Source organism: Mytilus galloprovincialis, chromosome 3 (genome assembly GCF_965363235.1).
Source record: "Mytilus galloprovincialis chromosome 3, xbMytGall1.hap1.1, whole genome shotgun sequence".
In the NCBI taxonomy this organism is placed as follows: domain Eukaryota; kingdom Metazoa; phylum Mollusca; class Bivalvia; order Mytilida; family Mytilidae; genus Mytilus; species Mytilus galloprovincialis.
The window spans coordinates 643063-670634 of record NC_134840.1 but is presented as its reverse complement, the minus strand read 5'-3'; the positions used below and the strand labels follow the sequence as shown (position 1 = coordinate 670634).

Sequence of the window (27572 nt, the reverse complement as noted above, 5' to 3'; positions counted from 1 at the left end):
ACCACAGAGCCAATGTAATGTTGTTGCAGAAAAAACTAAGTCCATTTATAAGTAAAATACAGATGATAAGCAGGATTTTTTGTACAAAATTTACTTCTGGATAGTATCTTATGATCATAAACAAGCTTCTGTCTGAGTTTGTTAGAAATCAGGATATTTTAAATAAGTTATCACAATTTTAAAACTTTAACCACAGTAAATGAAATGTTAACTGGCAGAAAAATTACGTCCATTTTAAAGTAAAATACAGATAAACAGTATTTTGTTTTTACAACATTTACTTCTAGATACTACCCTTACAAGTCCCTCACAGATGGAAACATCAGCGACTTGAGCATATTTACCTAGTTCTACACCCTTATAGTTTGTGATGGTAAGAGTCTCCTCAGAGTCTAGCTTATGAGCTACTGACATGAGATGTAGGTGGACTGTACCCAGCAACAATTCTGTGTCAGCTGGTTCCCAGAATGGATCCTTCTCCTGTCATAATTAATTGTGAGGAAAGAATTAAGTTGATGCACAACAATGTTAAGACACAACTTTATTTTCAAAAGAAATGGCTCCCATTCCATTCCATCCCAATCTGAAACAGACCTTAGGCAATGGGGACTACTTTAATTTGTTTGTTTTTAAATGATATAAAAATTAACAAAAATGAAGGCTCTTTTCCTCTTTTAAAGGTTGAACCAGACTTTCCAATACAAAGTTTATGGATTGTACCAGTTATTGTTAAACAACTTATATAACTGGATACTTTATTTCATGTTTAGCCCTTTCTAGCGCAGTTCGCAGCAAATTTATATCAGGATTCTAAAATTTACTTGATGTAGTTAAGTAAGGAAAAATTCAAGTTTTACATATTCATGACCATTTATATTCGCAATATTTTCTAATTGCTAAAGTCATGCAACTTAGTTGGTTTGTTACTCAACTGAAGTAATTTAAATCCTAATCCTAATCTGACATCTTCACTAATAACTCACCTGTGGTAAGTCCCAGTCATCATCTCCCTCAATATAGTTCTGGTACATTTCTTGCATCAGGAACTTTCTGTTGATGAACTTACTTCTATCCCACATCCATTCATTTCCTGTCTGTGGGTTCAACATTTTCACCATAACCTAATGAACAGAAATCTATGATATATCCAAACTTAACTTATCAATACCCTGTATCACATGACTAAACCTATATCACATGACTAAACCTGTATTACACGACTAAACCTATATCACATAACTAAACCTATATCACATGACTAAACCTGTATCACATAACTAAACCTGTATCTCATAATTAAACCTGCATCTCAACGAAACCTGTATCACATAACTAAACCTATATCACATGACTAAACCTGTATCACATGACTAAACCTATATCACACGACTAAACCTGTCTCACATGACTAAACCTGTATCACATGACTAAACCAATATCACAAGACTTAATCAGTATCACATGAATAAACCTTATCACATAACTAAACCTGTATCACATAACTAAACCTATATCACATGACTTAATCAGTATCACTTGACTAAATCTGTATCCCATAACTAAACCTATATTGCATGACTTAACCTGTATCACATAACTAAACCTATATCACATGACTAAACCTGTATCACATGACTAAACCTGTATCACATGACTAAACCTGTATCACATGACTAAACCTGTATGATATGACTTAATCTGCATCTCATGACTTAACCTATATCACATGACTTAATCAGTATCACTTGACTAAATCTGTATCCCATAACTAAACCTGTATCACATAACTAAACTTGTATCACATGACTAAACCTGTATCACATGATTAAACCTGTATATTGTGACTAAACCTGTATCACTTGACTTTACCTGTATCACATGATTAAACCTGAATCACATAACTAAACCTGTATCACATGACTAAACCTGTATACCATGACTAAACTTGTATCTCATAACTAAACCTGTATCACATGACTAAACCTGTATCACATGACTAAACCTATATCTCATAACTAAACCCGTATCACATGACTAAACCCTATATCGCATAACTAAACCTGTATCACATGACTAAACCTATATCACATGACAAAATCTGTATCATATGACTAAACCTGTATCACATGATTAAACCTGTATCACATAACTAAACCTATATTGCATGACTTAACCTGTATCACATAACTAAACCTATATCACGTGACTAAACCTGTATCACATGACTAAACCTGTATCACTCGACTAAACCTATATCACAAGACTAAACCTGTATCACTTGACTAAACCTATATCACATGACTAAACCTGTATCACATAACTAAACCTGTATCACATAACTAAACCTATATCACATGACTTAATCAGTATCACTTGACTAAATCTGTATCACATAACTAAACCTGTATCACATAACTAAACCTATATCACATGATTAAACCTGTATATTGCGACTAAACCTGTATCACTTGACTTTACCTGTATCACATGATTAAACCTGAATCACATAACTAAACCTGTATCACATGACTAAACCTGTATCTCATAACTAAACCTGTATCTCATAACTAAACCTGTATCACATGACTACACCTGTATTCCATGACTTAACCTGTATCTCATAACTTAACCTGTATCACATGACTAAACCTGTATACCATGACTAAACCTGTATCTCATAACTAAACCTGTATCACATGACTTAACCTGTATCACATGACTAAACCTATATCTCATAACTAAACCTGTATCACATGACTAAACCCTATATCGCATAACTAAACCTGTATCACATGACTAAACCTATATCACATGACTAAATCTGTATCATATGACTAAACCTGTATCACATGACTAAACCTGTATCACATGATTAAACCTGTATCACATAACTAAACCTATATTGCATGACTTAACCTGTATCACATAACTAAACCTATATCACATGACTAAACCTGTATCACATGACTAAACCTGTATCACATGACTAAACCTGTATCACATGACTAAACCTGTATGATATAACTTAATCTGCATCTCATGACTTAACCTATATCACATGACTTAATCTGTATCACATGACAGACTGACAGGCTTAACTTAACTGTATTTGGTTTTCAAATACAAGCAACAATATTCTAGCGAGAGACTGTCAGAACATTGAATTTAATGCAAAGACATACTGTTGGTAAAAAAATGAATGTTGTCAAATAATTTCTTATAATTTTAAGTCCAATTATTGTAAATTTAAAACAGTCAAATTCTTTAAAGGTTTGTGATTTTTAAAGATACATAAAAATGTTTTTAAGGATTTTTTGCTGGAATTAGATACTAATTTTTTTTTCTTGGAAAATTAGAAAAATAGATGTGTTATCTGAGAGTCAGTGCAAGAATTGTTTACTAATTTCATAACAATCAATTATTCATTCAGGCCGACAATATTTACTTGACATTTCAGATTTATTTATATGTTACTACAATGCCTTTTAACAATTATGGAGATTCCTAATGAGAACTTATGCAAAAACACACCTTAATATATGCCAGATAGTATTTTCAACCATTGTTTAGGGTAAAATGGACATATTCAATATAACTTAAGAATAAAATGTAAAAGAGGGATGAAAGATACAAGAGGGTCAGTCAAACTCATAATTCGAAAATAAACTGACAACGCCATGGCTAAAAATGAATAAAGACAAACAGATAAACAATAGTACGCATGACATAACATAGAAAACTAAAGAATAAGCAACACGAACCCCACAAAAAACTAGGAGTGATCTCAGGTGCTCTGGAAGGGTAAGCAGATCTTGCTCCACATATGGCACCCATCGTGTTGCTTAAGTGATAACAAATCTGGTAAATAGTCTAATTCAGTAGGTCACATTCATGAAAGGGAAGGGGATTGTAGTTACGATTATAGGAACATATCCGATATCATTTGTAAAACGGTTATTCCATAACGGTCAACCAACTCGTGATGGCGTCCGTAAAATTTACAAAGAGATGATTTCAACTTCACCATTTGGAACTCTTGGTTTAATAGCTTCCTTGTGAGCAGAAACCCTCTATCAAGAAAATCATGATAGGAAATGCAAGCACGAGAATATCGTATCAATTGGGAGATATATACCCTGTATGCAGGTGCTACTGGAATGTTGCTACTTAGAAATGGAAAGTTCACAATTGGAAAGCTGAAATCATCTCTTTTGTCATAAAGTTTTGTTTTCAACCGACCCTCATTGTCAATTTCTAGATGTAAGTCAAGATATGAGGCCAACTTAACTGTATCTGTAGTATCCTTTATCTCTAGTTCGATGGGATAGATGAGTTCAACATAGTCACCAAATTTTGAATTATTTAGTGAAAGAACATCATCTATATAGCGGAAAGTAGAGTTAAAGGATATTGCTAACTTCTTGTAACTGTGAATACAAGTAAGACTTTGACGGATAATGCATGTACCCTGGCTGTTTCAATGGTGTAAATATAAGAAATTTAACAAGAGGAAAATGTTGGGGCCTTAAGCCAACTGAAACTACTTTTCCTTTGTATATATATACACACAGAATTCTTTTTTGTTACTTTCTAGAGGTGTGCCTGAGACTTAGGTTTTATATATACTCCTATATATATACGAATATATGAAAACTGTTGTTTCTTATTTGTGTTTGTAACTATGTATACTTGTTGTTTATTATATTTGTAAAAAAATATTATAACGATATTATATTATGCTCCTTGTGAGCCCATTTGATGGAAATAAAGCATCTTCTTATCTTATATAAAATATTTACCTCTGTTTTGCCATCTTTCAGTCCCCTTGCCTGTGGTGAGATTAGAGCCAGTTCAAACTGTACTTTCTTTTTGAGCTCATCAGACATGGCATTAGCTTCATTAACCATGGGTAATAACTGAACAACCTCTTCTTGTAAAACAACATCCTCTATAAATATACAAATTCTTTTACCAATAAGAAAGTATTATGTCATATAGTCCAAATACCATTGTCAATTCTTGTCGACTCTTCAACAAGACTAAAACCCTTTTCCCAATAGATTTTATTGTCTTTCTGTCAATATGTATAATTATTATCTGTGTTTAGATTAAAGTGCAACTTATTAAGTATTATCTATATATATTCAAAGCATTTAATATCCAAAACAACACATTTATTAAATAAAAGCTCATGATTGATTAATTGTTGTTTGCTTTACGCTGCATTAGCACACAAAGGCTATATTGCGGCGACAAAATCTTATGAAAATTGTGAATCTAATAAAAAGTGCAATGTGCAAATCTAAAATTCAAATAAAATCTTTTCATTATCTTTAACTTTCCTTAATGTACCTTCATGATAACATATTATATCAAATCATAAAGAATAACAAATAAGAAGAGTTCTTAATTATTACAGAAATTAATTTGAATGAGATAAAAACTTTTCATAGAGCATTTAAAGTGTGTTCAAAATATTGAGCTTAAATTTCCAAAACTATGTGCAGAAACACTACTGTGTGCCAGCCACACCATTTTGTAGGCAAAAAAACTCACACTTTATAAACTAAATTTTGATGAGAAAGTCTGATATCTCAAATTACAACTGATGTTAGTAAATTTCAGTGTTTAGTTTTTCATGTTGTGTTATGTGTACTGTTGTTTTTCTGTTTGTATTTCTTGTTTAGCCTTGTCGTTGTGTGTTATGTGTACTGTTGTTTTTCTGTTTAGCCTTGTCGTTGAGTTTGAAGGTCTCTCTGGTATATTGTTTGTATTTCTTGTTTAGCCTTGTCGTTGAGTTTGAATGTCTCTCTGGTATATTGTTTGTATTTCTTGTTTAGCTTTGTCGTTGAGTTTCAATGTCTCTCTGGTATATTGTTTGTATTTCTTGTTTAGCCTTGTCGTTGAGTTTCAACGACAAGGCTAAACAAGAAATACAAACAATATACCAGAGAGACATTGCGTATGAATTCAAATTTGCTAGACCATGAATTAGGGGGAGGGCTAAAAAGAATCCCTTAAATTGATTAGTATTCATAATAATGCAACTTTATCATTGATCTATCGCAGGTAAGTTCTTATCAAAGTCAAGCTGATTTTAGCAGAAACTAAACATTGAAAGTTACTGGATCAATATCTAAGGGGCAGGGCCTCAAAATAGTTGACAAACTTATATGTTCTGATACTGATACTAGTAATGTAACTTTAAAGGAACATCATAGATCTAGATCACAAATAGAACTTATCAAACTAATTTTAGCAGAAATTTAACAATTGGTGATGCCTCTGCCACACTTTTCATGGTTTATGTGACATGCACTTTTTATTTTCATGTTAAATATGAAAATAGCTTTTTATGTTACATGAGACATGTACATATACCCTTACAGATTATGTGACCTGTGTTTTTCTCATTTTTGTGCAATTTACTTTTCTTTTATGTGACATGTTCATTGTCTGATGACAAAATCAATTGGGTTAAACAGAAATAATGTATACAATATAAGTATGATTATTATCACACATTATACAATATAAGTATAATTATTATCACACGTTATACAATATAAGTATGATTATTATCACACATTATACAATATGAGTATGATTATTATCACACATTATACAATATAAGTATGATTATTATCACACATTATACAATATTATTATTACAAAATATTAATAACCTATTAACAAATTTTGATGCCAAACAGCTGATGCAAGATAATGTATGTACTTATACAGAATCGAAGTTAGATTTAAACAAGAATGTGTCCAAAGTACACGGATGCCCCACTTGCACCATCATTTTCCATGTTCAATGGACCGTGAAATCGGGTAAAAATCTAATTTGACATTAAAATTAGAAGGATTGTACTATAGGAAACATGTGTACTAAGCTTCAAGTTGATTGGACTTCAGCTTCATCAAAAAGTACCTTGACAAATAACTTTAACCTGAAACTCCCACTTTCATTTTCTATGATCAGTGGACTGTGAAATTGGGGTCAAAAGTCTAATTTGGCTTTAAAATCAGAAAGATCATAACATAAGCAACAAGAGTACTAAGTTTCAAGTTGATTGGACTTCAGCTTCATCAAAAAGTACCTTGACCAATAACTTTAACCTGAAACTCCCACTATCATTTTCCATGTTCAATGGACAGTGAAATCGGGTAAAAATCTAATTTGACATTAAAATTAGAAGGATTGTACTATAGGAAACATGTGTATTAAGCTTCAATTTGATTGGACTTCAGCTTCATCAAAAAGTGCCTTGACCAATAACTTTAACCTGAAACTCCCACTTTCATTTTCTATGTTCAGTGGACTGTGAAATTGGGGTCAAAAGTCTAATTTGTCTTAAAAATCAGAAAGATCATAACATAAGCAACAAGTGTACTAAGTTTCAAGTTGATTGGACTTCAGCTTCATCAAAACCTACCTTGACCAAAAACTTTAACCTGGAGCAGGACGAACGGACAGACGAACGAACGAACGAACAGACGAACAGAGCCACAGACCAGAAAACATAATACCCCTCTACTATCGTAGATGGGGCATAAAAATATGATTTCAGACAGCATATAATCTATCAATTGAAGCCTATGTATTCCCCACACTGTTAATCACTCTTATATAAAACACATAGTATACTGGAAGCTGATACAACAATTTCACAGGAATATGAAGTCAGAGTTCAAGATAAATACCAGATGCAAAGTAAATAGAAAACTAGAGGCTCTAAAGAGCCTGTGTCGCTCACCTTGGTCTATGTGAATATTCAACAAAGGACACAGATGGATTCATGACAAAATTGTGTTTTGGTGATGGTGATGTGTTTGTAGATCTTACTTTACTGAACATTCTTGCTGCTTACAATTATCTCTATCTATAATGATTGGCCCAGTAGTTTCAGTGGAAAATGTTAGTAAAATTTACAAAGTTTATGAAAATTGTTAAAAATTGACTATAAAGGACAATAACTCCTTAGGGGGTCAATTGACCATTTCAATCATGTTGACTTATTTGTAAATCTTACTTTGCTGAACATTATTGCTGTTTACAGTTTATCCCTATCTATAATAATATTCAAGATAATAACCAAAAACACCAAATTTCCTTAAAATTACCAATTTAGGAGCAGCAACCCAACAATGGGTTGTCCGATTCATCTGAAAATTTCAGGGCAGATAGATCTTGACCTGATTAACAATTTTACCCCTGTCAGATTTGCTCTAAATGCTTCGGTTTTTGAGTTATAAGCCAAAAACTGCATTTTACCCCTATGTTCTATTTTTAGCCGAGGCAGCCATCTTGGTTGGATGGCCAGGTCAACGGACACATTTTTTAAACTAGATACCCCATAGATGATTGTGGCCAAGTTTGGATTAATTTGGCCCAGTAGTTTCAGAGGAGAAGATTTTTGTAAAAGAATAATAAGATTTACGAAATGGTTAAAAATTGACTATAAAGGGAAATAACTCCTAAAGGGGTCAACTGACCATTTTGGTCATGTTGACTTATTTGTAAATCTTACTTTGCTGAACATTATTGCTGTTCACAGTTATCTCTATCTATAATAATATTCAAGATAATAAACAAAAACAGTTAAATTTCCATAAAATTACCAATTCAGGGGCAGCAACCCAACAACGGGTTGTCCGATTCATCTGAAAATTTCAGGGCAGATAGATCTTGACCTGATGAACAATGTAACCCCATGTCAGATTTGCTCTAAATGCTTTGGTTTTTGAGTTATAAGCCAAAAACCACATTTTACCCATATGTTCTATTTTTAGCCATGGCGGCCATCTTGGTTGGTTGACCGGGTCACCGGACACATTTTTTAAACTAGATACCCCAATGATGATTGTGGCCAAGTTTGGTTAAATTTGGCCCAGTAGTTTCAGAGGAGAAGATTTTTGTAAAAGTTAACGCCGGACGCCGGACGCAAGTGATGGGAAAAGCTCACTTGGCCCTTCGGGCCAGGTGAGCTAAAAATGAAAGCAACGAATGTTGTGACAAAGATAATTAAAGAACCTTAGTGAGCACGCTCACATACCCCACGTCCCCACATTGTCATTGGAGAAATTAAATAAGTATAAGAAAAAAAAATTGTATAAGAAAAAATATTGAATAATAATTTCCTGTCAATATACATAGTATGTCCTTATTATCTACAAAATTTCATGAAATTCTGTTGTGTGTTTTCAGAGGAGTTGAGATGACAAACTGTTGCAGAAGTACATTGAAGCAAATAAGTTCAAAGGGGCATAACTCCTAGAAAAAAAATTGATCCGTAATTTCCTGTTGATATGCACATCTACATAGTATGTCCTTATTATCTACAAAGTTTCATGAAATTCTGTTGTGTGGTTTGAGAGGAGTTGCGATGACAAACTGTTGCAGTAGTACATTAAAGTAAATAAGTTCAAAGGGGCGTAACTCCTAGAAAAAAAATTGAATCGCAATTTCCCGTCGATATGCACAACTACATAGTATGTCCTTATTATCTGAAAAGGTTTCGTGAAATTCTGTTGTGTGGTTTGAGAGGAGTTGCGATGACAAACTGTTGCAGTAGTACATTAAAGTAAATAAGTTCAAAGGGGCGTAACTCCTAGAAAAAATATTGAATCGCAATTTCCCGTCGATATGCACAACTACATAGTATGTCCTTATTATCTGAAAAGGTTTCGTGAAATTCTGTTGTGTGGTTTGAGAGGAGTTGCGATGACAAACTGTTGCAGTAGTACATTAAAGTAAATAAGTTCAAAGGGGCGTAACTCCTAGAAAAAAAATTGAATCGCAATTTCCCGTCGATATGCACAACTACATAGTATGTCCTTATTATCTGAAAAGGTTTCGTGAAATTCTGTTGTGTGGTTTGAGAGGAGTTGTGATGACAAACTGTTGCAGTAGTACATTAAAGTAAATAAGTTCAAAGGGGCGTAACTCCTAGAAAAAAAATTGAATCGCAATTTCCCGTCGATATGCACAACTACATAGTATGTCCTTATTATCTGAAAAGGTTTCGTGAAATTCTGTTGTGTGGTTTGAGAGGAGTTGCGATGACAAGAAACAGGACTGACGGACTGACGGACGGACGGACTGACGGACGGACGGATGGACGGGTCAAAAACATTATACCCTCCGCAACTTCGTTGCGTGGGGTATAATAAATAATATTGCAGTGTGCTCAGCTGTAGTTTTGGAAAATTTATCTCCCTTTGTGCTCAGCTATAGTTATTCAAAAGTTATCTCCCTTTGTGCTTAGCTGTAGTTATTCAAAAGTTATCTCCCTTTGTGCTCAGCTGTAGTTTTGGAAAAGTTATCTCCCTTTGTGCTCAGCTATAGTTATTGAACAGTTATCTCCCTTTGTGATCAGCTATAGTTATTATCTCCCTTTGTTCTCAGCTATAGTTATTGAAAAGTTCTCTCCCTTTGTGCTCAGATATAGTTATTGAAAAGTTCTCTCCTTTGTTCTCAGCTATAGTTATTGAAAAGTTATCTACCTTTGTTCTCAGCTATAGTTATTGAAAAGTTATCTCCCTTTGTGCTCAGCTATAGTTATTGAAAAGTTATCTCCCTTTGTGCTCAGCTATAGTTATTGAAAAGTTATCTCCCTTTGTGCTCAGCTATAGTTATTGAAAAGTTATCTACCTTTGTTCTCAGCTATAGTTATTGAAAAGTTCTCTCCCTTTGTGCTCACTATAGTTATTGAAAAGTTATCTCCCTTTGTGCTCAGCTATAGTTATTGAAAAGTTATCTACCTTTGTTCTCAGCTATAGTTATTGAAAAGTTATCTCCCTTTGTGCTCAGCTGTAGTTTTGGAAAAGTTATCTCCCTTTGTGCTCAGCTATAGTTATTGAACAGTTATCTCCCTTTGTGATCAGCTATAGTTATTATCTCCCTTTGTTCTCAGCTATAGTTATTGAAAAGTTCTCTCCCTTTGTGCTCAGCTATAGTTATTGAAAAGTTCTCTCCTTTGTTCTCAGCTATAGTTATTGAAAAGTTATCTACCTTTGTTCTCAGCTATAGTTATTGAAAAGTTATCTCCCTTTGTGCTCAGCTATAGTTATTGAAAAGTTATCTCCCTTTGTGCTCAGCTATAGTTATTGAAAAGTTATCTCCCTTTGTGCTCAGCTATAGTTATTGAAAAGTTATCTACCTTTGTTCTCAGCTATAGTTATTGAAAAGTTCTCTCCCTTTGTGCTCAGCTATAGTTATTGAAAAGTTATCTCCCTTTGTGCTCAGCTATAGTTATTGAAAAGTTATCTACCTTTGTTCTCAGCTATAGTTATTGAAAAGTTATCTCCCTTTGTGCTCAGCTGTAGTTTTGGAAAAGTTATCTCCCTTTGTGCTCAGCTATAGTTATTGAAAAGTTACCTCCCTTTGTACTCAGCTATAGTTATTGAAAAGTTATCTCCCTTTGTGCTCAGCTATAGTTATTGAAAAGTTATCTACCTTTGTTCTCAGCTATAGTTATTGAAAAGTTATCTCCCTTTGTGCTCAGCTGTAGTTTTGGAAAAGTTATCTCCCTTTGTGATCAGCTATAGTTATTGAAAAGTTATCTCCCTTTGTGCTCAGCTATAGTTATTGAAAAGCTATCTCCCTTTATGTTTAGCTATAGTTATTGAAAAGTTATCTCGCTTTGTTCTCAGCTATAGTTATTGAAAAGTTATCTCCCTTTGTGCTCAGCTATAGTTATTGAAAAGTTATCTCGCTTTGTTCTCAGCTATAATTATTGAAAATTTATTTTTCCTTTTGTTCTCAGCTATAGATATTGAAAAGTTATCTCCCTTCTGACAAAGAATATTGACTTTAACTATTTTTTAACAATTGTTGGTTTTTCAATTTACAAAGCCTATTACATATCTGATCAAAAGACAAAAAATGTCAATGTTTTCTCATTTTTAGCTCACCTGGCCCGAAGGGCCAAGTGAGCTTTTCCCATCACTTGGCGTCCGGCGTCCGGCGTCGTCCGTCGTCGTCCGTCATCGTCCGTCGTCGTTAACTTTTACAAAAATCTTCTCCTCTGAAACTACTGGGCCAAATTAAACCAAACTTGACCACAATCATCATTGGGGTATCTAGTTTAAAAATGGGTGGCGTGACCCGGCCAACCAACCAAGATGGCCGCCATGGCTAAAAATAGAACATAGGGGTAAAATGCAGTTTTTGGCTTATAACTCCAAAACCAAAGCATTTAGAGCAAATCTGACAAAGTAGTAATATTGTTCATCAGGTCAAGATCTATCTGCCCTGAAATTTTCAGATGAATCGGACATTCCGTTGTTGGGTTGCTGCCCCTGAAATGGTAATTTTAAGGAAATTTTGCTGTTTTTGGTTATTATCTTGAATATTATTATAGACAGAGATAAACTGTAAACAGCAATAATGTTCAGCAAAGTAAGATCTACAAATAAGTCAACATGACCAAAATGGTCAGTTGAACACTTTAGGAGTTATTGACCTTTATAGTCAATTTTTAACCATTTTTCGTAAATCTTAGTAATCTTTTAGAAAAATCTTCTCCTCTGAAACTACTGGGCCAAATTTAACCAAACTTGGCCATAATCATCATTGGGGTATCTAGTTTAAAAAAATGTGTCCGGTGACCCGCCCAACCAACCAAGATGGCCGCCATGGCTAAAAATAGAACATAGAGGTAAAATGCAGTTTTTGGCTTAAAACTCAAAAACCAAAGCATTTAGAGCAAATCTGACAAAGTAGCAATATTGTTCATCAGGTCAAGTTCTATCTGCCCTGAAATTTTCAGATGAATCGGACATTTCGTTGTTGGGTTGCTGCCCCTGAAAAGGTAATTTTAAGGAAATTTTGCTGATTTTGGTTATTATCTTGAATATTATTATAGATAAGAGATAAACTGTAAACAGCAATAATGTTCATCAAAGTAAGATCTACAAATAAGTCATATGACCAAAATGGTCAGTTGACCACTTTAGGAGTTATTGCCCTTTATAGTCAATTTTTAACCATTTTTCGTAAATCTTAGTGATCTTTTAGAAAAATCTTCTCCTCTGAAACTACTGGGCCAAATTTAACCAAACTTAGCCATAATCATCATTGGGGTATCTAGTTAAAAAATTGTGTCCGGTAACTCGGCCAACAAACCAAGATGGCCGCCATGGCTAAAAAGAGAACATGGGGGTAAAATGCAGTTTTTGGCTTATAACTCAAAAACCAAAGCATTAAGAGCAAATCAGACAGGAAATAAAATTGTTGATCAGGTCACGATCTATCTGCCCTGGAATTTTCAGATGAATCGGATAATCGGTTGTTAGGTTGCTGCCCCTGAATTGGTAATTTTGAGGAAATTTTGCTGTTTTTTTGTTATTATCTTGAATATTATTATAGATAGAGATAAACTGTAAACAGCAATAATGTACAGCAAAGTAAGAACTAAAAATAAGTCACTATGACCAAAATAGTCAATTGACCCCCTAAGGAGTTATAGCCCTTCATAGTCAATTTTTAACCATTTTTCGTAAATCTTAGTAATCTTTTAGAAAAATCTTCTCCTCTGAAACTACTGAGCCAAATTTAACCAAACTTGGCCATAATCATCATTGGGGTATCTAGTTTAAAAAATGTGTCCGGTGACCAGCCCAACCAACCAAGATGGCCGCCATGGCTAAAAATAGAACATAGGGGTAAAATGCAGTTTTTGGCTTAAAACTCAAAAACCAAAGCATTTAGAGCAAATCTGACAAAGTAGTAATATTGTTCATCAGGTCAAGATCTATCTGCCCTGAAATTTTCAGATGAATCGGACATTCCGTTGTTGGGTTGCTGCCCCTGAAATGGTAATTTTAAGGAAATTTTGCTGTTTTTGGTTATTATCTTGAATATTATTATAGATAGAGATAAACTGTAAACAGCAATAATGTTCAGCAAAGTAAGATCTACAAATAAGTCAACATGACCAAAATGGTCAGTTGAACACTTTAGGAGTTATTGCTCTTTATAGTCAATTTTTAACCATTTTTCGTAAATCTTAGTAATCTTTTAGAAAAATCTTCTCCTCTGAAACTACTGGGCCAAATTTAACCAAACTTGGCCATAATCATCATTGGGGTATCTAGTTTAAAAAATGTGTCCGGTGACCCGCCCAACCAACCAAGATGGCCGCCATGGCTAAAAATAGAACATAGGGGTAAAATGCAGTTTTTGGCTTATAACTCAAAAACCAAAGCATTAAGAGCAAATCTGACATGGGTAAAATTGTTCATCAGGTCAAGTTCTATCTGCCCTGAAATTTTCAGATGAATCGGACATTTCGTTGTTGGGTTGCTGCCCCTGAAATGGTAATTTTAAGGAAATTTTGTTGTTTTTGGTTATTATCTTGAATATTATTATAGATAGAGATAAACTGTAAACAGCAATAATGTTCATCAAAGTAAGATCTACAAATAAGTCATTATGACCAAAATGGTCAGTTGACCACTTTAGGAGTTATTGCCCTTTATAGTCAATTTTTAACCATTTTTCGTAAATCTTAGTGATCTTTTAGAAAAATCTTCTCCTCTGAAACTACTGGGCCAAATTTAACCAAACTTAGCCATAATCATCATTGGGGTATCTAGTTAAAAAAATGTGTCCGGTAACTCGGCCAACAAACCAAGATGGCCGCCATGGCTAAAAATAGAACATGGGGGTAAAATGCAGTTTTTGGCTTATAACTCAAAAACCAAAGCATTAAGAGCAAATCAGACAGGAAATAAAATTGTTGATCAGGTCACAATCTATCTGCCCTGGAATTTTCAGATGAATCGGATAATCGGTTGTTAGGTTGCTGCCCCTGAATTGGTAATTTTGAGGAAATTTTGCTGTTTTTTTGTTATTATCTTGAATATTATTATAGATAGAGATAAACTGTAAACAGCAATAATGTACAGCAAAGTAAGAACTAAAAATAAGTCACTATGACCAAAATAGTCAATTGACCCCCTAAGGAGTTAATTATAGCCCTTCATAGTCAATTTTTAACAATTTTCTTAAAATTTGAAGATTTTCAATAACATTTTCCACAGAAAGTACTGTTATAGATAGAGATAATTGTAAGCAGCAAGAATGTTTAGTAAAGTAAGATCTACAAACACATCACCATCACCAAAACACAATTTTGTCATGGATCCATATGTGTCCATTGTTTAATATTCACATAGACCAAGGTGAGCGACACAGGCTCTTTAGAGCCTCTAGTTTCTTAATAAGTTCAATAGAAGAGTATGTTTGACAATTAAAAGAAATGTTTTAGCAACTTTTAGAAAAACATATGAATAGTCATATTAACTGATATTATTCAATATATATTTGATGTATTTATATCTAATTACTACCCTGAGTGGATTGTAACAGGGAACATCAGGAGGAGCTAGGACTCCTGACAGCTATTTTAAGAAGCCAATATTTGAAATAAATATTTAATTATGTTGTTAAAAAAAAAAAAAAAAAAAACTAGAGGCTCTAAAGAGCCTGTGTCGCTCACCTTGGTCTATGTGAATATTAAAGGAAGCAGATGGATTCATGACAAAATTGTTTTTTGGTGATGGTGATGTGTTTGTACATCTTACTTTACTGAACACACTTGCTGCTTAAAATTATCTCTATCTATAATGAACTTGGCCCATTAGTTTCAGTGGAAAATGTTAGTAAAAATTTACAAATTTTATGAAAATTGTTAAAAATTGACTATAAAGAACAATAACTCCTAAGGGGGTCAATTGACCATTTCGGTCATGTTGACTTATTTGTAAATCTTACTTTGCTGAACATTATTGTTGTTTACAGTTTATCTCTATCAATAATAATATTCAAGATAATGACCAAAAACAGCAAAATTTCCTTAAAACTAACAATTCAGGGTCAGCAACCCAACAACGGGTTGTCCGATTCATCTAAAAATTTCAGGACAGATAGATCTTGACCTGATAAACAATTTTACTCCTGTCAGATTTGCTCTAAATGCTTTTGGTTGGATGGCCGGGTCACCGGACACATTTTTCAAACTACTAACCCAAAAGATGATTGTGGCCAAGTTTGGATTAATTTGGCCAAGTAGTTTCAGAGGAGAAGATTTTTGTAAAAGATTACTAAGATTTACGAAAAATGGTTAAAAATTGACTATAAAGGGCAATAACTCCTAAAGGGGTCAACTGACCATTTCAGTCATGTGACTTATTTGTAAATCTTACTTTGGTGAACATTATTGCTGTAAATAGTTTATCTCTATCTATAATAATATTCAAGATAATAACCAAAAAGAGCAAAATTTCCTTAAAATTACCAATTCAGGGCCAGCAAACCCACAACAGGTTGTCCGATTCATCTGAAAATTTCAGGGCAGATAGATCTTGAACTGATAAACAATTTACCCCTGTCAGATTTGCTCTAAATGCTTTGGGTTTTGAGTTATAAGCCAAAAACTGCATTTTACCCCATGTTCTATTTTTAGCCATGGCGGCCATCTTGGTTTGATGGCCGGTTCACCGGACACATTTTTCAAACTACTAACCCAAAAGATGATTGTGGCCAAGTTTGGATTAATTTGGCCAAGTAGTTTCAGAGGAGAAGATTTTTGTAAAATATTACTAAGATTTACGAAAAATGGTTAAAAATTGACTATAAAGGGCAATAACTCCTAAAGGGGTCAACTGACCATTTCAGTCATGTTGACTTATTTGTAAATCTTACTTTGCTGAACATTATTGCTGTTTACTGTTTATCTCTATCTATAATAATATTCAAGATAATAACCAAAAACAGCAAAATTTCCTTAAAATTACTAATTCAGGGGCAGCAACCCAACAACGGGTTATCTGATTCATCTGAAAATTTCAGGGCAGATAGAACTTCACCTGTTTAACAATTTAACCCCCATGTCAGATTTGCTCTAAATGCTTTGGTTTTTGAGTTATAAGCCAAAAACTGCATTTTACCCCTATGTTCTATTTTTAGCCATGGCGGCCATCTTGGATGGTTGGCCGGGTCACCGGACACATTTTTTAAACTAGATACCTCAATGATGATTGTGGCCAAGTTTGGTTTAATTTGGCCCAGTAGTTTCAGAGGAGAAGATTTTTGTAAAAGTTAACGACGACGACGGACGACGAACGCCGGACGCCAAGTGATGAGAAAAATCATTCTTCAGAACCTTTTGTTTTTTAGCTCACCTGGCCTAAAAGGCCAAGTGAGCTAAAAAACAAAAGGTTCTGAAGAATGATTAATTTTTTCTTTTCCCATTCCTTTTTCCATTTTTATAGTTACCCTCCTCTTCCTAGAGGGAGTTTAATATCTTTGTAAAAAACAGAATCATAGTGAGGCCAATTATTTTGTCCTTTTCAGGTTTTTTTCCACTTATAGTTTTCAGATGTATTATATAGACTAACAATACTGTCAAACTATTTCTTTATTAAGACTGACGTCAAACTATTTCTATCTATTTCATCCTCCAACAGTTGTTTATTTAAAAATGTTACAACAAAAAAAGTAAGTTATAAGCCAAAAACATCAAACTTGGTGGTGTAGCTCTTTCTCCTCAATATAAGGTTGTATAATGTCACACACACACAAATACACCTAACAATACATAAAACCAAGTACACAAAAGCTGAAAGTAAAAACTTGACAACTAGTGATATTACGATATATATAGTTACCACCTCTGTTTACTAATTACCTGAAACTGAGCAAATACACACCAATAAAACACTCATTTACACTAATAGTATCATGTCTAAGGTAGCTTGGATGTCTTCCTCCATCTACGATTTTGAAACTGTAGATAAGTCAGTCTAGATATTTCATAAAATGTGCAAATTGCTAGAGTAGTAGGAAAATTCTTTTTTTTTTAAAGACTTTTCATGTTCATACATAAAATTATGTGTTTTATCATATTTATTGTTGTATTTTGTGTTTCATCTTTGCCAAATTATGGTTTTTTAAAGTAATGATAAATCTGTAAAGTTTATGATAAATCTGTACTTACCTGTCTGAAAAACATTTGCAATTACCCCTTGGTAACCCCTTGCAATCGCTAACTTTTAAATTATCTCCCTTTCACGATCTCCCGAATAGAAGATCACTTTACCTGAGGCGGAAATAACTATATACATTATATAAAACTTAACTTCCTCAGGTGGGGAGGTGGGCAGGGTCAGACAGGTAAGTACAGATTTATCATAAACAAAGTTTTTACTTTAAAAAACCATAGTTTATATCAAAATCTGTACTTACCTGTCTGAAAAACATTTGCAAAGAATTTGCAGCATAAACCTAAAGGTGGTGGGTAAGAGGAAGAAAGTAACTAGTAAATAAAAAATATCTACCTTAATACTTCTTCTGTCTTCTGTTAGCCGTATGCAAAATTGCAGCTTTTGCAAACCGAGATTCCAAATCTGGTACATCCTTCAAGTAATATGAGGTGAATGTTGTCTCATTTGACCAATGAGCTGCTCTTAAAATTTCTTGAGAGGAAAGTCCATTGAATAAAGCCCAAGAAGTTGAGAGCTTTCTTGTATCATGAGCTCTCACAAACTGAAGTGTGTCTGTATCTGCATGTTCATATGCATATTTAACCGTGTTCACAATCCATCGAGCAATGGAATTCTTAGAAGCCTCTACATGATGATTCTTTTGATATGTTACAAAGAGTCTTTGTGATTTGCGCAAAACTTCAGTTCTTTTAATATAAGCTAGTAGTGCTCTACAAGGGCACAGCAGTAAATCGTTTGGATCTGTAGCATAGTTTTCAAATTTGGGAATGAATACTGGTTCCCATGGTTTATTCAAAGTTTGAGTTTTAGCAAGAAATTGCATATTTGGCAACAACCGTATACCTCTTTGCTCTTTCCTGAAATGTTTGTCATTAATAGTGAAACTGTGTAATTCACTGACTCTTGCAGCAGAAGCTAATGCCATAAGAAAAACTGTCTTTAAGGTTAAATATTTCAATTCTGCTTCTTCTAGTGGTTCAAAAGGTGTCTTTGTCAACACTAGCAAAACCAACGGCAAATCCCAATTTGGCGCCAACTGCCTTATTGGTGGATTAATGTTGTACAATCCTTTAATTAAATTACGCAAATCCATGTTAATAGAAATTCTATCTTTAGATGAATGTATTAAAGCTATTGCTGACTTGTAACTAGCTAAAGTGCTTGGCTTACAATTCTTTACAGTATGTAAGAACATAAGAAATTCAGCTATTTCTGGCACAGTTGCCGTACTGGGATTGATACTCCGTTCTTGACACCAGCTGTCAAATAGCTTGAGTCTTGCATTATAAACTGTCTGTGTTGATTGTTTTCGTGCATTGGAAATAATTGAAGCAATTTTTGGTGAAAATCCTTTTGCAGTGTAAGATCTTTTGACACTTTCCAAGCTACAAGATTTAGAACACTTGGATTTGGATGAAAAATTCCATTTTGACTTAATAGATTTTGTTGTACAGGCAGTTGTATTGGAAAGTCTATTAACAGGTTGAGAAGTTGACTGTACCACGACTGTCTCGGCCACATTGGCGCTATCAGTAAAATTACACAGTCCTCTCTGTATTTTTTGTAATACTCTGTTTAGAATGATCGGTGGCGGGAATGCATAAGCAAATAGATTTGTCCATTTCATTGACAGTGCATCTATTGACACTGCTGTTTCTTCCGGCCAAGGAGAGCAAAACACTGGCAGCTTCTTGTTCATTGAAGTCGCAAACAGATCTATTACTGGTGTTCCTAGCTGAAGGAACAACAAATTCACTATTGTCATATTTAATGCCCATTCTGTCAAACGAATGGTCATTTTCCCCCTTGACAGGGTATCTGCTATAATATTCTTTTTTCCCGGAATATGAACAGCTTGGATTTTGACATTGTGATTTATACACCATTTCAAAAGATCCCATGCCAAGTAACAAAGGTCTGGGGATCGCGTACCTCCCTGTTTGTTCAGATAACTGTCGACAGTTGCATTGTCTGTTCTCACTAGCACACTTTTGAATTGTACTTTTATCAGAAATGTTTGCAGTGCTAACTGCACAGCTTTGAGTTCTAGCCAATTGATGTGTTTTACTTTGTACTGAGGCGACCAAACACCTGCTATCTGATAATTGTTTATATGAGCTCCCCATCCCGACTGTGACGCATCTGTCACTAGAGTCACCTGAGCAGATTCCTGTTCTAATAGCACTCCCTTGAAAAAATTTCTTCGGTTTAGCCACCAGAATAGATGTTCCTGGAGTGGTTGATACAGTGGAATCAAATGATTTAAACTGTGTAGAGCTGGTCTCCACCAAGCTAGAAGATAAAGCTGAAGTGGTCTCATGTGCAGTCGGGCCCATGGAACTAAATCTATGCATGAAGCCATTAGACCAAGTAGTCTCAACATTACACGTGCCTCTACTGTTTGTGAATTTAGGAACATTTGAATCATCTGACTTATATTTTTGAATCTCTCTAGAGACGGAAACACAAGACCTTCTTTTAAGTGAATCACTGCTCCTAGATACTCTATTATTTGAGTCGGAACTAAACAAGATTTTTTCACATTGATTATCAAACCCAGATTTTTCAACAATTCTTGAGTGTACTGTAATTGTTTTGTCAGCTTTACTTTGCTGCTGTTTTTTAACATCCAATCGTCCAGGTACATAAATATGTGAATCATTTGTTTTCGCAGAAACGCACCTACTACTGCCATCACTTTTGTGAAAATCCTTGGAGCCGATCGTAGACCGAATGGTAGAGCTCGGTATTGATACTTTTTTCCCAAAATGCTGAAGCGGAGAAATTTTCTGTAATGTTTGTGAATGGGTATATGGAAATATGCATCTTGCAAATCCAGTTTTACTGCCCAGTCCCCAATTTTCAGACTTTTTAGAATCGATCGGAGGGTTTCCATTTTGAAGTGATGAGGTATGACAAACTGGTTTAGTGGTTTTAAATTTAGAATTGGTCTGAGACCTCATTGTCTTTTTGGTACCATGAATATTGTACTGTAATAACCCTGATTTTCTGCACTTGTCGGGACAGGCTCTATAGCATGTTTTTCTAACAAAGAATTTACCTCTTCTAATATAGAAGACCTTTTTGTACCTACTCTGGGTACAACTGTCTCTTTTACTCCTGTAAAAGCTGGAAGACTTATGAAATCTAAAATTAAACCGTTCTTCACTATCTGAAGTACTAACTTGTCTTGAGTTATTTGAAACCACTGACTGTGGTAATGTAACAATCGTGCTCCTACCTGGAGACTTACCGCAGACAAATAATTGTTTATTTCTTGAAATTTTTCTGGGAGGAATTTTTCCATAAAAAAGATCCTTTTCCTCCTTGTTTTGCTGGCAAGGCACGAAAATTAGACAAGTGTCAGTGCCACGACGGTCATTAAAATCCTGCTTATCATATCTTGATGTTTTTGCAGGTTTGTTGTAGGATACATTAGAAGTTTCTTGAGATTTTCTTTTTCTAGATCCTTCATCAAATTTTTGCCCTCCAGGAACAAATGAAGAACGATAAACATTTTGTGTTTCTTTAGCATCTCTTATATTTTCAGCTGAGGAATGCAAAGTATCAAAATATTTAACGCCAAAAAGTTGTGCGCCATTCAAAGGTAAATTCAACAATTTAGCTGATGTGGCTTTGCTAGTAAAATCAACATTTTTTAAGAAAATTTTTCTTCTGTTTATAACAGAATTAGCAACTATACGTGAAGTCATATCTGCCATAGACTAGAAACATGCTACTAAAGCTGAACATGCTTCTACCCTTTCTTCCTCTGAATCAGCAACATCAATATAGCTTGCTATCAAAGAGCCATATGAAACACTTCTTAACAATGTCCTAGCTGAGTTGTCAACCTTTTTAAATTCAGCATCCATTTCCTTATGGAAGGAAGGTAAAGAGTGTGAAAACTTTTTACGGTCTACAAAACCTTTTTTCTTATTGCCCATAGTAGATGACAAACCCTCCTCAATATTATCATCAAGCCTTGGAGGGGAACAAAATTCTGTGAAATATTTTTTCGACACCATAAAAGCCTTATCATCTCTTAGACGAACTGACCTATTTTTAAGTCTACCAGACATAGCTTCCTTTTCAACATTCTTGAAAACTTCAACTGTAGTACCCTCTAAAGGTAATTTGAAATTAGTTGATTTATTTGAATTGCCAGGATTTAGTCTTGAAGGCAAATAGGAAGTTCTGACTGAATCTACTTCAGTTTCCTCTGAACAATCTATTTTTAATTTGGTTGTCAATTTATGGAGAAAATTATTCCATTGAACTGGATCGGTAGATCCTGGTGCTCCTTCACTAAACAGAGAAAAGTCTTTTTCATGAGAATGTTGTGACTGAGAGTGGGCATCATTATTATTTTCATCACTTGCAATAAGGCCTTGTGTCTGTACCTGTGGTAACAACTTTTTCAATTGCATTTGCACTTGATCTACTATAAATTTGTTAAATTCAACTGTACTCCCGTACCTTGAGTTTCACGATCATCTGCACTATGATCAGTTCGAACTTTTGATAGTTTGTCATGCTTTGCCGGCGACGCCAATTCACTCAGCTTTGCCGTTTCAAGTTTCTTGCCTGCCTCCTGCACAGAAGGATAAACGGCACTTGAAGAAAGAGAAAGCTTCGACCTCGCTTTCTCCAACATTTTATCAACTAGCGATCGCTTCTCGTCATCCCATTCCCGGCAAATATTGCACGGGAAAGCCTTGTGACAAATACGATGTCTATAGCATTCCTCATGCGTATCTAACACGTTCATACGTGAGGTACACTTTACACAGTTCTTATACTTGTCTCCCATCGCTTCCAATTCACTCGATGTCTATTCTTACCTAATATAATAATAACGATTGCTTTTAAACCAAATACGATCAGGCTGTAGCCATTTTCGCTGAAGGTAAAGTGATCTTCTATTCGGGAGATCGTGAAAGGAAGATAATTTAAAAGTTAGTGATTGCAAGGGGTTACCAAGGGGTAATTGCAAATGTTTTTCAGACAGGTAAGTACAGATTTTGATATAAACAAGTGGAGATAACTGGCTGGCAGACCAAGTCAATGGACATATTGTTTTAAGCTAGCTACCCCAATGATGATTGGCTTTCAACAAATATTTATCATTTTTTGTTTTTAATTGAATTTTGTATGTACACGATTGTTATATTGTTTAAGGAAAATTAAATGGTTTTTAACGAATTAAAAAAAATCTCAATCATTGGAATTTAAGTTTAATTTTCAAGGTAATTTCTAAAGGAACTGTTTCTACATAAATATAAATTTTACAAAACAAAAACAGGTGAAGAAATTTCTATTGATGAATAGAATTGATTAAGTCTAGATTGAATGAAGTAGATTATATATGTCGTAAGTAAGAAAAACATATCATATTTATAGAATAAAATAATCTGAATACCGAGGAAAATGTTAAAAAAGAACCGAAGAATAAGGGGAGACAATTTTACCTGAAGTTGCCCCATCATGTCTGACTAGACCAGCTTTCTCTGCTATTTCCTCATTAGCTGAGTCAAATGTGGGGGTTTCTTCTGATTTTCCTTCTTTCATATTCTTTGATGCATCTTTTGGATGATGAAATACATACAAATGGTTTGGTCCAAACAGTACTCTGAGAATTACATAGGATGAAAAACATTAGTTCCATCTTTACATATTGAATATGAATAAAAGTGTATTACAACCAAACCATGGTATGTCACATATGGTAGCATATGAAAAAAGGTTGACTTTAGCGTATAGAGGCATCAGACTTAAGCACAGACCATCACATTTTAGCGTGACCATATAGACTCAAAAATTCAACTATATCTGGTTATATTATAAAAAATCAAAACCCATACCATATGCATACCTTTAATATATGTACTAGAAGCCAAAGTGTAAACTTCCTTTGTAGGATAAGTTAATCTGGAATAAGCTATATGATGACCTGTAGTTGTTAATTGCTGTGTTATTGTGAAGAGTTGCCTCATTGGCAATCATACCACATCCTCTTTTTTTATATAGACTACCTGGATGAGTTAACTGGAATAAGCTATAGACTATATAACTACTTACCTATCATTGTGATGTAACTGGACACCTTTCGCTATTTTCTGACCATTGACTAAGATTTTAGCTCCAGAGCATGGTTCTAAGGTGACATTCATTCCCTTGTTAGTCACAATGGCATGCTGTTTCTGTATACTGTATACAAATATAAGTTATTTCTATTAAAACATGGTAGAAACAGACTAAAAGTAAATGTTACTATCCTTTGTTGAGAGTCTAAATTAAGAATGAGGAAATGGCAAATTCAGCAATTTTTCCATCTATAAAGCAACATAACTCAAGACTACAGTGACTGTGAACATTCAACTTAGTCTGCGTTTGGTAGCAATTAGCCTTGTGTATAAGTTTTCTTCCATTCTTTCAATTGATGCAGACAGACAAACAAATGTATATACATACATGCCTTGCAGCAGGGGCATAAAAACTGACAATAATTTAGGGCAATAATTCTATGGAAAGTATATCATTAAAAGAAACATTATCAGTTACTTGTCATCATACAAGGGTGTTTAAACAAACTTGACAACCATGAGGGATTCTATGGGTTCAGCCTTATAACAAACTTTTTTGTAAAAACCAAGCACTTAAACAGATTTGTTAAAAGAGGGACGAATTGTTCAATATATAAGGAGTCTCTAATTCTACCTGAGTCCATTTATCTGGATATTGGGAGGTGGTTGGGCATTCTTTGTACCAATGGTGGATTTCCCTGAAAAAATATCAAAATAGGGATATATATATTATCATGTAGTCTAAAATCTTCTACATTAATGTCAAAAATTTGTAAGGGTTCCGCGGAACCCAGTGTCTCGCCTACTTTTGCTGTTAATCACACACTCATCAAAAATAATGAAAAAAATCAATAAAATTATTCCTCTCGATACTATCTTTTTATTGTCAGAAGCTTCTGTCCAAGTTTGGTAAAAATCCAGGCTAGTTTAAGAATCTTAAAAATGTTTTAAATACTTTAACTGCAGACTGTATGTAATGTTAGCTGGAAGAAAAACTAAGTCCATTTATAAGTAAAATACGGGAAAAATGGAATTTTATTTTTACAAAATTTACATCTGGATACTATCTTCTGATCATAAACAAGCTTCTGGCCAAGTTTCTTACAATTCCAGGATAGTTTAAGAAAGTTATTAAAATTTTAAAAACTTTAACCACAGAGTCAATGTAATGTTTCCTGGCTGAAAAACTAAGTCCATTTATAAGTAAAATACGGAAAAAATGGAATTTTATTTTTACAAAATTTACTTCTGGATACTATCTCCTGATCATAAACAAGCTTCTGGCCAAGTTTTGTACATTTCCAGGATAGTTTAAGAAAGTTATTAAAATTTTAAAAATTTAAACCACAGAGTGAATGTAATGTTTCCCCGCAGAAAAAACTAAGTCCATTTATAAGTAAAATACGGAAAAAATGGAATTTTATTTTTACAAAATTTACTTCTGGATACTATCTCCTGATCATAAACAAGCTTCTGTCAAAGTTTCGTACAATTCAAGGATAGTTTAAGAAAGTTATTAAAATTTCAAAAACTTTAACCACAGAGTGAATATTTGTGGACGCCGCCGACGACGACGACGCCGACGACGACGGAATGTAGGATCGCTATGTCTCGCTTTTTCGACTAAAGTCGAAGGCTCGACAAAAATGTCCTGGCTTGAAACATGTGTACCCATTTTTTAAGGATATTTTTATAAATGCAGTACAACTGGTAATGACATTTTTTTATGTCATATGCTTTAAAAAAGAATTATGAATCCATTACTTTTGAGATGTCCCTACAAATTCTTCCTATCTGTAGTCTACATTAATATGCGTAAGACATTCATCAGTCAGTTGTGCAGGATGGCAGCAATTAGAACAAAAAATCAGGGACTGCAAATTTTGAAAACATTTCAGTACAACTTGTAATTAAGTTTGATCATAACATGTTTGCAAAAAGAGCAAAACAATATTTATAGGTCTACTGTGGAAATATGACAATTTTCCTACCATCATTACAAAAGTGTATAACCATTGCAGTCAAAGCTGGATCCTCATTCAGATTCCAGAAATGTGGGATTACTTTCCTATCTTCATTTTTCTTTTTATCTTCTTCTAATTTTCCCTGAAATAAATTTAAGAATGTCAATTGTATCATTATCTTTGTTCCCTTTCAAACTTAGTCACTCACCAAGTTTACACTTTCTGACTCAGTCACTAACCAAGTTTACCTGTTCTGACTTAGTCACTCACCAAGTTTACCTGTTTTGACTCAGTAAATCACCAAAGTTTACCTGTTCTGACTCAGTCACTCACCAAGTTTACCTGTTCTGACTTAGTCACTCACTAAGTTTACATGTTCTGATCCAGCCACTCATCAATTTTACATGTTCTGACTCAGTCACTCACCAAGTTTACTTGTTTTGACTCAGTAACTCACCAAGTTTACATGTTCTGACTCAGTCACTCATCAAGTTTACTTGTTCTGACTCAGTCACTCGTCAAGTTTACTTGTTCTGACTCAGTCACTCACCAAGTTTACATGTTCTGACTCAGTCACTCACCAAGTTTTCTTGTTCTGACTCTGCTAGTTTTTGCTGCCATGATTTTTTCATTTGTTCCATTTCTGACTGGTTTTGATTTAGCTGTTCCTGCAGTTGTCTTTTCATTTCCTCCACCTCTGTAAAACACAATCAAACAAACATAATAAAACAGTTAAATAAATAACATAACAAATATTATCCTCTGTAAAACAATCAAACTTACTTGATAGTTAATGAACATATAAAGTGGTATCTTTAAAGAGATATCTGACACAGTCAAATTGGAGCATTTGAAAATGTATAACACAAAAAAAACCAGTTTTTAATAGTGAAGAAATGTCATTGAAAATGATAAAAAGATGAATTTGTTTATTATAGCTGCCAACCCTTTCAGGCCAAGGTGAAATAAAAATAAGATAACAAATCTGTTGACAAAAAAATCATATTTGTGAAATATATATAATGACATTTTTTTCAAGTATGAAATGTTGCACCTAAGACTATTTATAAATCAATTCATAATTACTTTATAAATATGAAATTGAAAGTTTCCCTGGAACAAATTTACGCTCATCTCAATATTTTTATAATGTTTATCTGAATGTTTTCATCTGAAAGTGTCCATCCATAGTTTTGACAGTTTTGTATTTACCATACATCTTTATTCGTTGGTCTGAACATTCACATTCCCACAAACCCCACAAAAAATACTGCATGGACATAGTATTCTAGTATAGTTTGTTCTAAATTCTAAAGTTGTCAATTTACTTATCATGTTAAGACATATGGGATGTGTGAGAGAGAAATATGTAAATTACTACCAATCCACTTGGAACTTATTGTTGATCTTAAATCTTCAAGTAAAAGACTGAAATACCTGACCACTGATGAGTCATGGGGTTCTGGTCATATGTTAGTAGATATTCCTTATAACCACTCAATGT

At 34.0% G+C, this 27572-nt stretch overlaps 1 protein-coding gene across 3 annotated transcripts in view; it reads right to left on the bottom strand.

Moving 5' to 3' along the window:
- LOC143066892 (kinesin-like protein KIF28) overlaps nt 1–27572 on the bottom strand; it is a 94410-nt gene that overhangs the window by 32100 nt on the left and 34738 nt on the right. For all 3 annotated transcript variants that reach the window (XM_076239714.1, XM_076239711.1, XM_076239713.1), the window contains 8 exons: nt 26650–26765; nt 26096–26210; nt 24739–24802; nt 24100–24228; nt 23490–23650; nt 4800–4948; nt 984–1121; nt 345–480 (listed from right to left, as the gene is read on the bottom strand). In XM_076239714.1, coding sequence (XP_076095829.1) covers nt 345–480; nt 984–1121; nt 4800–4948; nt 23490–23650; nt 24100–24228; nt 24739–24802; nt 26096–26210; nt 26650–26765 — 1008 coding nt within the window. The remainder of the gene's footprint in view (nt 1–344; nt 481–983; nt 1122–4799; nt 4949–23489; nt 23651–24099; nt 24229–24738; nt 24803–26095; nt 26211–26649; nt 26766–27572) is intronic.